Below are 13583 nucleotides of genomic sequence, written 5' to 3'. Positions count from 1 at the left end.
CGTTGTTTTATTTTGTTATATATATATATAAATATAAAAAAATAAAACATGAAATAAATTATTTGTTCCACAGCAATACACATACTTGTTACTTTAATTTTACTTTTTAGTTTAGTCATTCGGTAACACTTTACAATTACAATTAAGATTAGTTAACTACTTTAGTCAACTTTAACTAAGAATGAACAATACTTAGACAGCATTTATTAATCTAGTTAATGTTAATTTCAACATTTACTAATACATTATTAAAATCAAAAGTTGCATTTGTTAAACATAGTTAATTCACGGTGAACTAACATGAACGAACAATGAAAAGATGTCTTTTTATTAACTAATATTAACATCGATTAATAAATACTGTAACAAATGAATTGCTAATTATTAGTTTATGTTTGTTAATACATTGACTAATGTTAAAGGAACACTCCACTTTTTTTGAAAATAGGCTCATTTTACAAGTCCCCTAGAGTTAAATAGTTGAGTTTTACCGTTTTTTAATCCATTCAGCCGATCTTTGTATCTGGCGGTAGCACTTTTAGCATAGCTTAGCATACATCATTGATTCTGATCAGACCATTAGCATTTCATTCAAAAAATGACCAAAGACACTTTCAATATTTTTCCTATTTAAAACTTGACTCTTCTACAGTTACATCGTGTGCTAAGACCAACTGAAAATTAAAAGTTGCGATTTTCTACACCTATATGGCTAGGAACTACTTTCTCATTCCTGCGTAATAGTCGCGGATCTTCGCGGCCGTACCAAGGCTGCAGCGGCGCAATGATTCGTTGGTATTCTGTGAAACATGGTGGTAGTATACACCTTCAACTTACTATCACAGCCCTTTACAAGTCACACAGGTAAATCCACAACACAATTTGTCGGCTGCAAGCCTGAAACTTCCCTCAATGTGACTGCTTTATTGCTGCTAGTATGGATGGTTGACTATTATAGCCATGCTGTTGCCCAGCAAAATGTAGCAGGTGAAGCTTGCTTACCAGCAAGCTGGTTAACTAATTGGCTTACAGTAGCTGGTTTAATTTTCAGGGTTAGCGTAATAGCCTTTTTCTGTCTTTCACATAGTTTTTTCTTTACCCTGTGTTAGTAATCAATCTATTGGCATCTCACTTTGGCTCTGGACATAATAAAAATTGTGGAATGTTCCTTAATCCAAGAGTAAAAAAAAGATGTTAACCCAGTGTTAAGTGTAGTGTTCAAGGACAGCTGTTTTAGAAGCCTAACCAAGCCAGTTAAGATGCCGCACCAGCACACCACCATCTCAGGCATCCAAATTACTTATTCTGGTACCTAACTGTTCTTTTCACTATGGATGGATACATGCTCAATTATTTGCTTTGGGACATTTGAGGAGGAAGGAAGAATAATCAGTGGAGAGATGCTAGATCGTCACATAGGGGTGGGCCATATGTCCAAATTCTTATTTCACGAGATGAGAAATTCTATTTCATGATAATGATATATATCACGATATAGTTATTTTATCTCATTTCTGTTATTAAAAATAAGAAAAAATAAGCAAATTACAAACAATAGGACAAATACAATTTAACAAAAATATGTAATGTAAAAATGTAATAATCAAATGTAAAAATAAAATATTGAATAGCAATATTTAATCACGTATAATCACGTTACATACATATTGTATAAACCAGCAATTAAGCTTTCGCTTTCTGTTCTTTGTGTACCTGTTAAATTTAAAGGGTCTGTACTTGACCTCAAAGGTCAGAGAAATATTATTATGAGAAGGATAGATGATAGAGTAATATTTGCTATACCGCTTTAGCTGAATCCCTTCTAACCCTTTAAAAATTACAGACCCACACACTCATCAATTGCCCTTCACTGACTTTTTCTATCTTCTCCAGCTCTATCCCTCTATCTCACTCTCATTCAGCCCCAATTCTGCTCTTCATTACGATGGTCATATCAAGAGCGGGCTGTAGAAGCTGTGTCCTCCTTTGCAGGCTCTGGGATAAGGATGAATCCATGGGGACCGAGATTACATTGGGGACCGAGAGGGTCTTGCAGCATGTCTGCAGAGTGACAGAGAGAGAGAAATTCTCATTAAACTAGCATTACCTCTTGAGAAAAGCTGTCTAGTTCTCACCTAGACAAACACATGACACTTGACCCTCAAGGATTACATTAATACTAATGTATGCATACACACGCAGAGGACAGTTATCGCTGTTGCTCTTTTAGTACTCCAAAGACTACAGTTTACAATTGTGGTAAATGTTATGTTGTCTCAGAAATATTGAAATGCCTCAGGAGACCATTGTTGATATGCAGTAAGAATATGGCGCAATACAATAGATGCGGATAGTATAGCCATAATTTGGTCTTGGAAAACTTTGAGTTCATATTGAAATATTTTTTGTCATATAGGCAAATTAGAGCTTATAGCTGCGTCCGAAATCGCGTACTGTCTGAGTAGGTACTACATTTGAATTTGAACTTCATTCATGACCGTTGAAAAAGTACATTCTATATAGTATGAATGTAATCTGGATAAACTACATCCGCCATGTTGTCATTTATCATGTGACCTACCAGTGCCAGTTGTGTCGCTTCACCTACATTCATAAATCCCCTCCCGTGGCCTCATGGGATAGTAAAGTGTCCATAGAATGCTCCCTTCAGAATCTTAATTCAAATGATTTAAAATAATTGTAGTAAATGTAATTTTTTTATATATATATATATATATATATATATATATATATATGTATGTGTGTATATATATATATATGTATGTGTGTATATATATATATATGTATGTGTGTATATATATATATGTATGTGTGTATATATATATATGTATGTGTGTATATATATATATGTATGTGTGTATATATATATATGTATGTGTGTATATATATATATATATATATATATATATATATATATATATATATATATATATATATATATATATATATATATATATATATATATATGTATGTGTGTATATATATATATGTATGTGTGTATATATATATATGTATGTGTGTATATATATATATATATATATATATATATGTATATATATATATATATATATATATATATGTATATATATATATATATATATATATATATATATATATATATATATATATATATATATATATATATATATATATATATATATATATATAATATAATTTTAGGGTGAACTATTCCTTTAAGCAAAGTTCTCTATAATTTCTTCAATATCTCACTGTTGGCTATAAGAGAAACAATTGGGATTGACAGAGATGTTATCTGTATTTTCTCCCCTATGGGCACCTATCCGTGTGCTTGCTCTCTGTCTTTCTCAAGACTGACAGTTGAGGTAAATTGGACCTGGGTAACTGAAAGGTAGAGGAAAGGTAGAAATAAAGAGGTTTAGGGAAAGAGAATTGGAGAGTTAAAATCACGACTACTATTTGTCAGCCGTGCCAGATAATCTTGGGTGTAAAGATTGAGCCACCTTCAGTTAAAGACACATTTTCTCTTGGGCTTTCTGCAGGATTCATTAGCCACTGGACTGTGTTGAAATAAATCAAGAGTGAAGGACAGAAAGCCTTTCAAGAGATTGTCAGTGGACACCTCTTAGCCTACATTTAATCATGTGATTTTTATTGAATATTTTCTTTGATTTGTTTTAGGAACGATCTCCTTGTAAGACTGTACAAAATGCAGGCTCCATTTTTGCGAGGTCTTCTCAGGCCAAAGTTCTTGATTGGATGAATAATATTGCTGTAAATAGAAATGTCATTGAGCAATCTACTACTGATTAATCTGCAGATGAGAAGTTCAGCCCATGGTGATATGTATGAGCTAAATTTAGAGTACTCACAGGGTCATGAACACATTGTTTTATGGAGATAATATTCTCTGGAATATTTAATATTTTATATACTATGTTCTGAAATTATAGTTTAGTTTAGAATAATCCTTTTTGTCTAACTTTGATAATGCTGCCTCTCTTTTTTTTTTCTCTGCGTATTTTTGCCCTTTTCTTTTAGAAATCACCCATTCGAAATCAGTCTTTCTGTCTGTGATAGTTTGGTAATCTGCTTTGAGATCTTGATAGAAACATAATATAATTCAGTACACAGAGTTCTGGGTCAAGATGGAGATTGATTTACTTTTTCTTTGCTCAGTCTTAACCATCCAAATTGGTTCCAAGTGCGTATTGTAGACTGGCACATTTATGTGTCAAATTATTTAGTATTTAGTTCCAAATTAGTTAATAAAGTGAATCAATGGGCCTTCTGTAGTGGATTAATGGGTTTGTGTAAGAAGAATATAAGTATTTAACACGTTATAAAGTAAATATCTAGCTTCCAGACCGCCTTCCGTATTCAACTTACTTAGAAAGTGTAAAGCCTCTCGCAGTTCAAAATGCTTAAGCTACGTCCAATGTCATCGTAGCACTAGTTACGCTTTTTCCGTAAGTTGAATACGGAAGGCGGTCTGCTGGAAGCTAGATATTTTTTCCACAAAAATATTTAGAAGCACAACTGTTTTCAACTGTTATTAATAAGAAATGTTTCTTGAGTACTACATCAGCATTAGATTGATTTCTGAAGGATCATGAGACGCTGAAGATTTGGAGTAATGATGCTGAAAATTCCACTTTGCCATTACAGGAATAAGTTACTTTTGTATAATATATTAAAATAGAAAGCAGTTATTTTGAATTGTATTAATATTTTACTGTATTTTTTATAAAATAAATGGAGCCTTAGTGAGCGTAAGAGTCTTCTTCCATAAACATTCAAACACTCTTACCAACACCAAAGTGTAAGTTAAGTGTATCCATTTTTGTATGTGTAAGGATGATTGTTGGCTTCTTTCTTGTTAAAGAAGGAAAGATTGATGGATCCAGTTTGGCTTCTTTCTTGTTAAAGAAGGAAGGATTGTTGGATCCAGGCATTCCTCATAATGTAAACAGACAAGCACAGATGCAGTGAAGGACATTTTCGTATGCACATTTTAACAGGACTGAAATGACAAGAACAGGAAGACGATCTTGTGAAAGGTCTGCAAATAAGTGAGAAGTGTCCTGTATCGTTTGTCAACTCTTTTACATACTGTCAGCCTCTGTAACTGAGTTTAATGGTAACATAATTGACGATTTTAAACTTTTTAGCCAAAAACTCCACTTGCTTGCATAAATGCTAAAAGCATGGCAATAATGAAATCATGATAAAAAAGACTTTTAAACAATCCACTGCGTGATCTGATCAGTGATCAATTCTGTTAACTATGTTTTACCAATGTTGTGGTAACAATGGTAACAATTGACATTTTACAAAATAACTCTTGTAAGAGATCACACAAGACATTTTCTGTATCTTACATAGTTGTGGGAGATAATTCCACCAATTTAAAGGTAAAGTATGGTACGGTAACAGAACAGACACAATTTATGGACACACATTTTTATAAGATAAAAGTAATTTTTAAACAATTTAATGTTGTAGAATTAGTGAAGTGACTTTTTAGGGCTTTTATGATTAAAACAAATTAAATCTTACCAAAAGTAAAATAAAATATTTTGATTGCACAATGATACATGATGGAAATTCAGACACAAGAAATCATGATTTTCGTTTATGTAAGACACTTTTTTACAGAAAATATCCTATTGTTATGGCTTGTAACATCTTGTGATCCATGCCAATGAGTAACAAATTACTAAAATAATTAAAAATAACCATTTTAAAAAAGCAGAAAAAAATTATAAATGGACAACAAATGTCTGCAATTATAGAATCGCCCTCATGTTTTGTAGCATAGTTAAAATAGAGAAGTTTTGAGTTCTGAAAGTTAACATCTCACAGTTCAGAATTTCAATGAAAATTGTCTATATTATTCAAAACAGACTGTAGTTTCTGAATATGTTAAGTAATGAGATGTGTACCGGGAGTTGCTTTTATAGAACCATCTATGGAGAGATGATATATGCACTTGCATTTGTCTTCATATTCCTCTGTACTTGCGGCTCTCATGGTGCTCTTGTGGCACTTATTATCTAGCTTTAATTATGCCTGCTTGTTTTGACCTCTGACAGCCTATTTCAACCTGTCACAGCGTCGCTGCACATAATAACTATTGCATTTACATAAAACCATGAATATTTAACACACACAAATACACTTAGGAAGATGTCACATCTCAATTTTCCATTACAATACTTGTCGGATTGCCATGACGTCATCACATGAGTTGCTTTATTTTATGCATAAAAATATTGATTCCTGAACTAAGGTAACACTTAGTGGGCTAGTACAATTCTTGAAAATGTCTCTTTTTTTTTTTTTTTCCTATGACAGAAAGAAAGTCATAAAGTTTTGAAACAACAGGAAGATGAGTAAATGGTGACAGGATTTTTGTTTTTGGGTGAACCATAAGAAACAAATTGATGTTTTAACCTGGCTACTTGTTATTTTGCAGACAAGTTTAATGTGTACGTCACGCTGAAGGTCCAGAATGTTAAAAGCACAACAATCACGGTGCGAGGAGACCAGCCCTGCTGGGAACAGGACTTCATGTTGTGAGTATTTTGGACATGTCTGTACCACAACACACACATTTGCACCTAATGCATGGGCTGCTTTGCTGAAGGACTTTAAAAAACAATCAAAACTACTTTGCTGTGCAAAATGGAAGATTGTTATATATGTACAAGAAAACTTTATAGTTTATACAAAAACTAAAATATTTATTTTAGGTTAAAGGGTATCATTGTTTCTATATAAAAGTTAGACCTGTTTATGTTCTGTATTTCTTCATAGAGCAGAAAATTATGTTTGTTGATTGTTCTTTTGTTCCTGCTCTAAATTACACACAATTCAGTTTCTCTTACCTTTGACCCTCTTCTGTTGTAATGACTAATGTTAAATAGCTTTTTGATGGCCTCTCAGGAGGTTTTGAGCGTCCTAGAAATTGTCCCCGATTTTTGGATTGTTCCAGAGAGAATTTTGTCAATTCCTCAGGAACAGCTCTGAGAATCAGCTGCAGTTACAGTGATTACCAGAGAGAGAGAGAGAGAGAGAGAGAGAGAGAGAGAGAGAGAATTGAATTTGAAAAAGCCTTTTATTACTATAAAATCACACTTCACTGTACAGTTAACAAGTTACAAAATTACCTTATATCACATAAGTACCAAGGAAATCATTAAAACATACAAAAAGGTAAATTACACTAACTGCGAAAAATAAATCCTCTTCAACAACAGTGCATAATGCTCCATTACAACACCATTTCATTTTAAATGTTAAAGGGTTAGTTCACCCAAAAATGAAAGTTATGTCATTAATGACTCACCCTCATGTCGTTCCACACCCGTAAGACCTCCGTTCATCTTCGGAACACAGTTTAAGATATTTTAGATTTAGTCCGAGAGCTTTCTGTCCCTCCATTGAAAATGTATGTACGGTATACTGTCCATGTCCAGAAAGGTAATAAAAACATAATCAAAGTAGTCCATGTGACATCAGTGGGTTAGTTAGAATTTTCTGGAAAAATAAATTTTCTGGTACAGATGATACCAGATAACACGTCAGCAGCATCACTGCGGAGTCGTAAACGCGGATTGACAACAGACATGGAAGAGAGGACAATGCTGAATAAAGTCGTAGTTTTTGTTATTTTTGGACCAAAATGTATTTTCGATGCTTCAAAAAATTCTGACTCTCAAATGCTTTTTTTTTTAATTTAAAAATATGCTAAAATTTAAAATATGCTTCCCATATTCTGACTAGAATTGAGTATGACAACTTCAGGCTACAATACCATATGATGATCAGAAAAACTGACCGGTGAAATGACACAACTTTCAAAAATACCCAACTGATGTTTAAAACCATAAAAACGGTCTAATCTAGCAAGAGATAGAACATTGTCGCTAGCATGAGTAGGCCTGTCACGATTAGTCAATAAATCAATTAATCGCACGGTAAAAAAAATGAGCTCGATAATTTTTCCGGCCGCAATAATTTTCAGCGTCCGTTTTTTATATCCATTTTTGCAGAGCGTTACATTGTATGATCACACTCTTATACATGTAAATGCTTCTAAACGCGACAAGACACATGAGAATGCGCTGTATGTCAATGTCCTGTCTGTGTGGCTGCGTCTCATGTCAGCTAATCGAGTGACACTCTGACACACACACACACACACACACACACACACACTCGACGCACAGACAGACTCGCGTCAGTCTCCTACTCACATCGAGTTCTCTTTTTCTCATGAACAAACAATAACAACAACACAGAGAATTTAGAGTATTCTCATATTAGGAGTCTTAAATTAGTTAAATAACGTCTTAAATTAACTTAAAAGAGTTGTGAGAAAATGAGATGCGCGTGAGATCCGCGTCATGTTCGGCAGCGGCTGTTCTTAAAGTGACAGGAGCACTGATGATGCCTGTCATTAATGTTCATCAAAGAACAACGGGAACAGAGAAAAGTGTAGCTTTAATGATGATTAATCTTTATTTCATTTTTTTATTTATGCAGTTAAGAAACTAACTGCATACATTTATTTATGCAGTTTGATAACTATTAAATTTCTGTATATGTCTAACAGGGAAGGCACAGGTAAAAATAACATTTATTATAATGGGGTTATGTAAAGATTGTTTTAAGTTCACTTAAATTGAAAGTTGTTTTTTTAAAGCCTAATAAATGTTGAAATTGGTGGCTTTCAGTTATACTGTAATGTAACGTCATTAATGTTTCATAGAGACATCGGTGATACTGGCCTTCATTCATAAAAACATGACAATACAACACATATTTAAAATACGCTGTCAATAAATTGTTTCTACATTAATTTGGAGAGGAACTGAAATTATTACAATATCAAAACATTAAAAACGTATTAATCGTGATTAATTACAGAAAAAAATTTGATTCATTAGTTAATTTTTTTTAATCGATTCCCAGCACTACCTAAAACACAATCATCCGTTGCAGTTTTCCCAGCTGTTTATTTAAGTGTATTTTTTTGTTAACAGACTGAGAGTCCTTTGCTTTTTTAGTTTTGGTTCTGTTCATTTATTGTGGATATTTAAAATGCTTTCCGTTTTCAGTGTTAAATAGTCTTTAGAAATAAAAGTTTATTGATCTTTGAAAAGGTGTATTATTATGCATTATTATGCCATTATCATTATTTTAGGTGAAAATGGTCTCAGAACGACAATATTATCGTTTATCGCAATAATTTATTGGCCAATTTATCGTCCAGCAAAATTTGTTATCGTGAGAGGTCTAAGCATGAGCCCATGTATACTGTCTCTGTCCATCATGAAAATGCCTCCAAACATCACATAAATCATTCACATTTATCATCTTAATGAGACGATCACGTGAAGGCATATGGGGCTCAATGTGATCTCGGTCAATATTATTTTCCGTACAATTAAAATCTCCTCCTAAAAATAAATATTCTTCAGTACTGCATTTTTGTAAAGTGGTACTAAGGGCATCTAAAAACACCAATCTTTCCATTGCTGCTGTTGGAGCATATACAAAAACAAAAACACATTTTTCAAAAATTGCTCTTATTTTTAAAATTCTTCCTTTTACAATCTCATCAACTTGATAAGAGACTGGACAAAAACTCTTCGTAAATAAAATACCCACACCCCCACTAAGTGTGGTGTTGTGACTGAGTACAGAAATACCATCCCACTCCTGCATCCAATCAGCAGCATTTCTAACATCACTGTGTGTTTCTTGGATACAAGTGACATCAATTTTTTTCTGTTTAATGACTTCAAACAATTCAGCGATGCAATACACACAGCCATACTCAAAAATAAAAAATAAAATCAGACTAAAATGAATATTCATTGATTTAAGCTTTTTCACTGCCATCATTTAAATCCATATTGACTTTTAACTATTTTCTTTAACCTGTACACCTCCTTGTTTGAAAAACAGCCTTCAGTCATGAAATTCTTTGTTTTTCCCATGTCCTATGTCTGGGAAGTACTCATTGACCTGCACCCCTCTCTTGTTCTTTGTTGATTTGATTTTGATTTTTAATGTCATCTACATCATAATTGCGGCTGGAAAACTCACTTTGTGACAACGTAACACTGGAGTCAGATAACTCCATGTCACTCTCTGAATCAATCGGATCAACAACATCTTCAAGATCTAATTTCTTTAAATGTCTAAAATCATGAACTCTATCTGACTTCTTCCTTGGGGTCGAGAATTCAAATGAATGTGGAAAAAAGAAAATCCAAGGCACTCTTCTTCAAATTATTAAAAAGCCTTTATTTTACTAGCTATTTCATTATAGAAAATTTAAAAGACACGGGGGGATTGTTGGTTTAAAGCAACCACTTTAAACAATGCTTGTTCTGAATCAATTTCATTAGGCCTACCGTCAACCTCCCCAACATCCCCATAACAATTTCTGAATCTCTGTTATTGCTTGACTCACCTTTGCCTCCCTCGTTCTCAACACCTTTTTGCACTTTTGATTTCTTCCCCCATTGAAAACAAAGCATCATTCGCAGTCCCGGCGCTCTGAACTCCATCATGATTGCTCGCCCGTACCACCGCGGACTCTTCACCGGCCTCACCGGACTTCTCAGCCTCACTGTCCGGTTGCACAGTACTGCGCCTTCTGCGTCAGCCAAACGGTTGTCTTCCTCCTGTTTGCTGGGACAAGCTCGGACCAAATGGCCGACTTTGCCACAGCCGAAACATTTGATTTTGTCAGTGGTAATGAAAACCACATAATCAAAATCATCCACACGGAAATTCAGCGAGAAGTCTAGATCAGCGTCGTTGTTTCTGATCATGTAAACGGAGCGTCTGAAAGACACAACATGTTTCAGTAAGGGAGAAATCTTTTTTTTAATCGAGGAGACTAGTTTTCCGTAACGAGACAAGGCTTGCATTAAAACAACATCGCTAATAAAGGGCGTGACGTTCGACTGAGTAACTCTTTTAGACGGTAATGAAAGTGGAAGAACGGGGATAAGAACACCTTCTAGCACAATTCCCCTCTGAACTACTTCGTTTGCTTTTTCTGTTGTACTCAAGAAAATTACGATAGCGCTGTTCATTTTTGAGGCAGACATTACTTTCTCATGTCCCACAATTTCTCTCACAAAAACTCTCCACACTCGCTGCCACCGCCACTTTTACACCGTGACGGCGTGTGAGTGAACCCAAACATACAACATAATTAAAACAATGTACTCAAACAATCAGTGCTCAATTAAAATTGGCAATAAACAAACGGCGTTCTTCACTCAAGGGCGGGGTGTGATACAGGGCTGCCCACTATCACCGACCCTCTTCAATATTTACATCAATGAATTGGGGAATCTCCTAAACCAATCAGCAGCTCCTGGCCTCACACTACATGACTCCTCTATAAAGTTCCTCCTGTATGCGGATGATCTGGTGCAGAAGAGGGTCTACAGCAGAACCTGGACGTCCTGCATCAGTTCTGTCAGACCTGGGCCCTGACCATTAACACAGCTAAAACTAAAGTACTAACATTCCAGAAAAGACACAGATGTCAGGGAAAGAGGCACAATTTCACCCTTGGTATGACCAAAATAGATCATGCCACCGACTACACATACCTCGGGTTGAAATTCAGTGCAAACGGAAACTTCAACTTGGCTGTAAATTAACTTAAAGAGAAAGCAAGAAGGGATCAAAAAATCAATTCAATTTGAAATACCAATCAGAATCTGGCTCAAAATATTCCAGTCAGTGATAGAACCTATTGCACTATATGGCTAAGTTTGGGTTCCTCTCTTAAATCATGAATTTGACAAATGGGACAAAAATCAGATTGAAACTCTGCATGCTGAGTTCTGTAAGAGTATCCTCAGAGTACAGATGACCACGCCGAACAATGCATGCAGGGCAGAATTAGGCCAATACCCTCTACTAATCCACATGCAGAAACGAGCCATCAAATTTTGGAAACATTTAAAAATAAGTGACTCCAACTCTTATCATTTTAAAGCCCTTAAAAACCATGAAGTGAACTCTGTGAAGAGTCCCCTGATTCAGCTGATCCTGAGGCTGCAAAAACAAACTAACACGACTAACAACAGCCAGCCTCAGTCAGGACACTGACACACTCATCCACACAACTCCAGAGAAGACCAACGCATGACCCTGAAGTGTCTACGTTTCAATTAGACTCCCCTGAAATTGCATCGTCGACACGGCATCCTCAATAAACCCGTCTCCGGCGTGTTGCCTCCGATCCTTCGAAAATTCTGATCTATTATGACCTCTGACCTGTAAAGTTGCCAGAATAATAATCATACACTGCTTGTTAATTGGCACCCCGACTGAGCCTGGTTTCTCCCAAGGTTTATTTTTCTCCATTAGGTCACCTGATGGGGTTTTGGTTTCCTTGCCACTGTTGCCTCTGGCTTGGCGTGCTCAGTTGGGGACACTAAATTTTTCTAAATTTTTCAACTAAATATCCAAATAAATATAATTATTAAACTAAATTAACCATATAAACTAAATTACTGATCTAATTACTGATCTAAAGCCCACACTGTCACTGTATGATAATTGAAATGAACTGATGACATCACCGTTTTCTCCAGAATGGCTATACAGCTGAATAAAGTTATGTTGCATTATTTTCCTGTTTAACACTGTAAATCTGCTTTGAAACAATCTGCATTGTTAAAAGCGCTATATAAATAAGGTTGACTTGACTTGACTTGACAACTCGGACCAACCAAATTATTAAACCACAAAGAGAAAATTACCCGACCTATTGGATTGAAACATTGTGAAATGTTTTGGTAACCATATTAGTGGTTAGATCACATTTGACTTAGTTGAGAGAAGTTTTGGCTATTTTTTTCTTCTTCTTCTTTTTTTTTTGAAGCATGAATGCTTCATTCTCCATTTATTGTAATTCCATGGAAAAGAGTAAACTGCAGAAAGTAAGATTCTTGTGTTTGGGATAACTTGACAGTGAGTAAATTACTGACTTTCTATTTTTTTATTTAAGTTTATTCGAGTAAATATTATGTGAAATTGTCAACAGTTTAATTATATAATGCTTACCAAATTTAAATAATGAGATGTCATATGTGTATACACTGTACCATTAAAAAAATGTAGGGTCAATAAGATTTTTAAAATACTTCTATTTAGCAAGGATGCGTTAAATTGATCAAAAGTGACATTAAAGACATTTTGATTAATGTTACAAAAGTTTCATGTTTCAAATAAATGCTGTTCTTTTGTAATGTTTTACTAATGAAAGAATCTTGAAAATAAGTTTCCACCAAAATATTAAGCAGCACAACTGATTTCAACATTGATAATAATAAGAAATATTTCTTGAGCACCAAATCAGCATATTAGAAAAAATTCTGAAGGATCATAACAATGAAAACTGGAGTAATGGTTGCTCAAAATGAGGAATAAATTTGTTATTTTAAATTGTAATAGTATTTTACAGTATGGCTGTTTTACTGAATATCATCGTCCATTGTGATGGCTGTCCGACATCACGATGGAGCGCCACCACC

The 13583-nt window shown here is 34.4% G+C and overlaps 1 protein-coding gene across 1 annotated transcript in view; it reads left to right on the top strand.

The window, feature by feature from the left end:
• LOC307124663 (protein unc-13 homolog B-like) overlaps nt 1–13583 on the top strand; it is a 55939-nt gene that overhangs the window by 19131 nt on the left and 23225 nt on the right. Inside the window, exon 3 of the mRNA XM_079814038.1 lies at nt 6479–6578. Coding sequence (XP_079670164.1) covers nt 6479–6578 — 100 coding nt within the window. The remainder of the gene's footprint in view (nt 1–6478; nt 6579–13583) is intronic.

The sequence above is a fragment of the Gobio gobio genome (assembly GCF_949357685.1).
Source record: "Gobio gobio genome assembly, chromosome: 4".
NCBI classification, from domain to species: domain Eukaryota; kingdom Metazoa; phylum Chordata; class Actinopteri; order Cypriniformes; family Gobionidae; genus Gobio; species Gobio gobio.
Note: the sequence above shows the minus strand (reverse complement) of the source record. Positions and strands in the feature narration are given on the sequence as shown.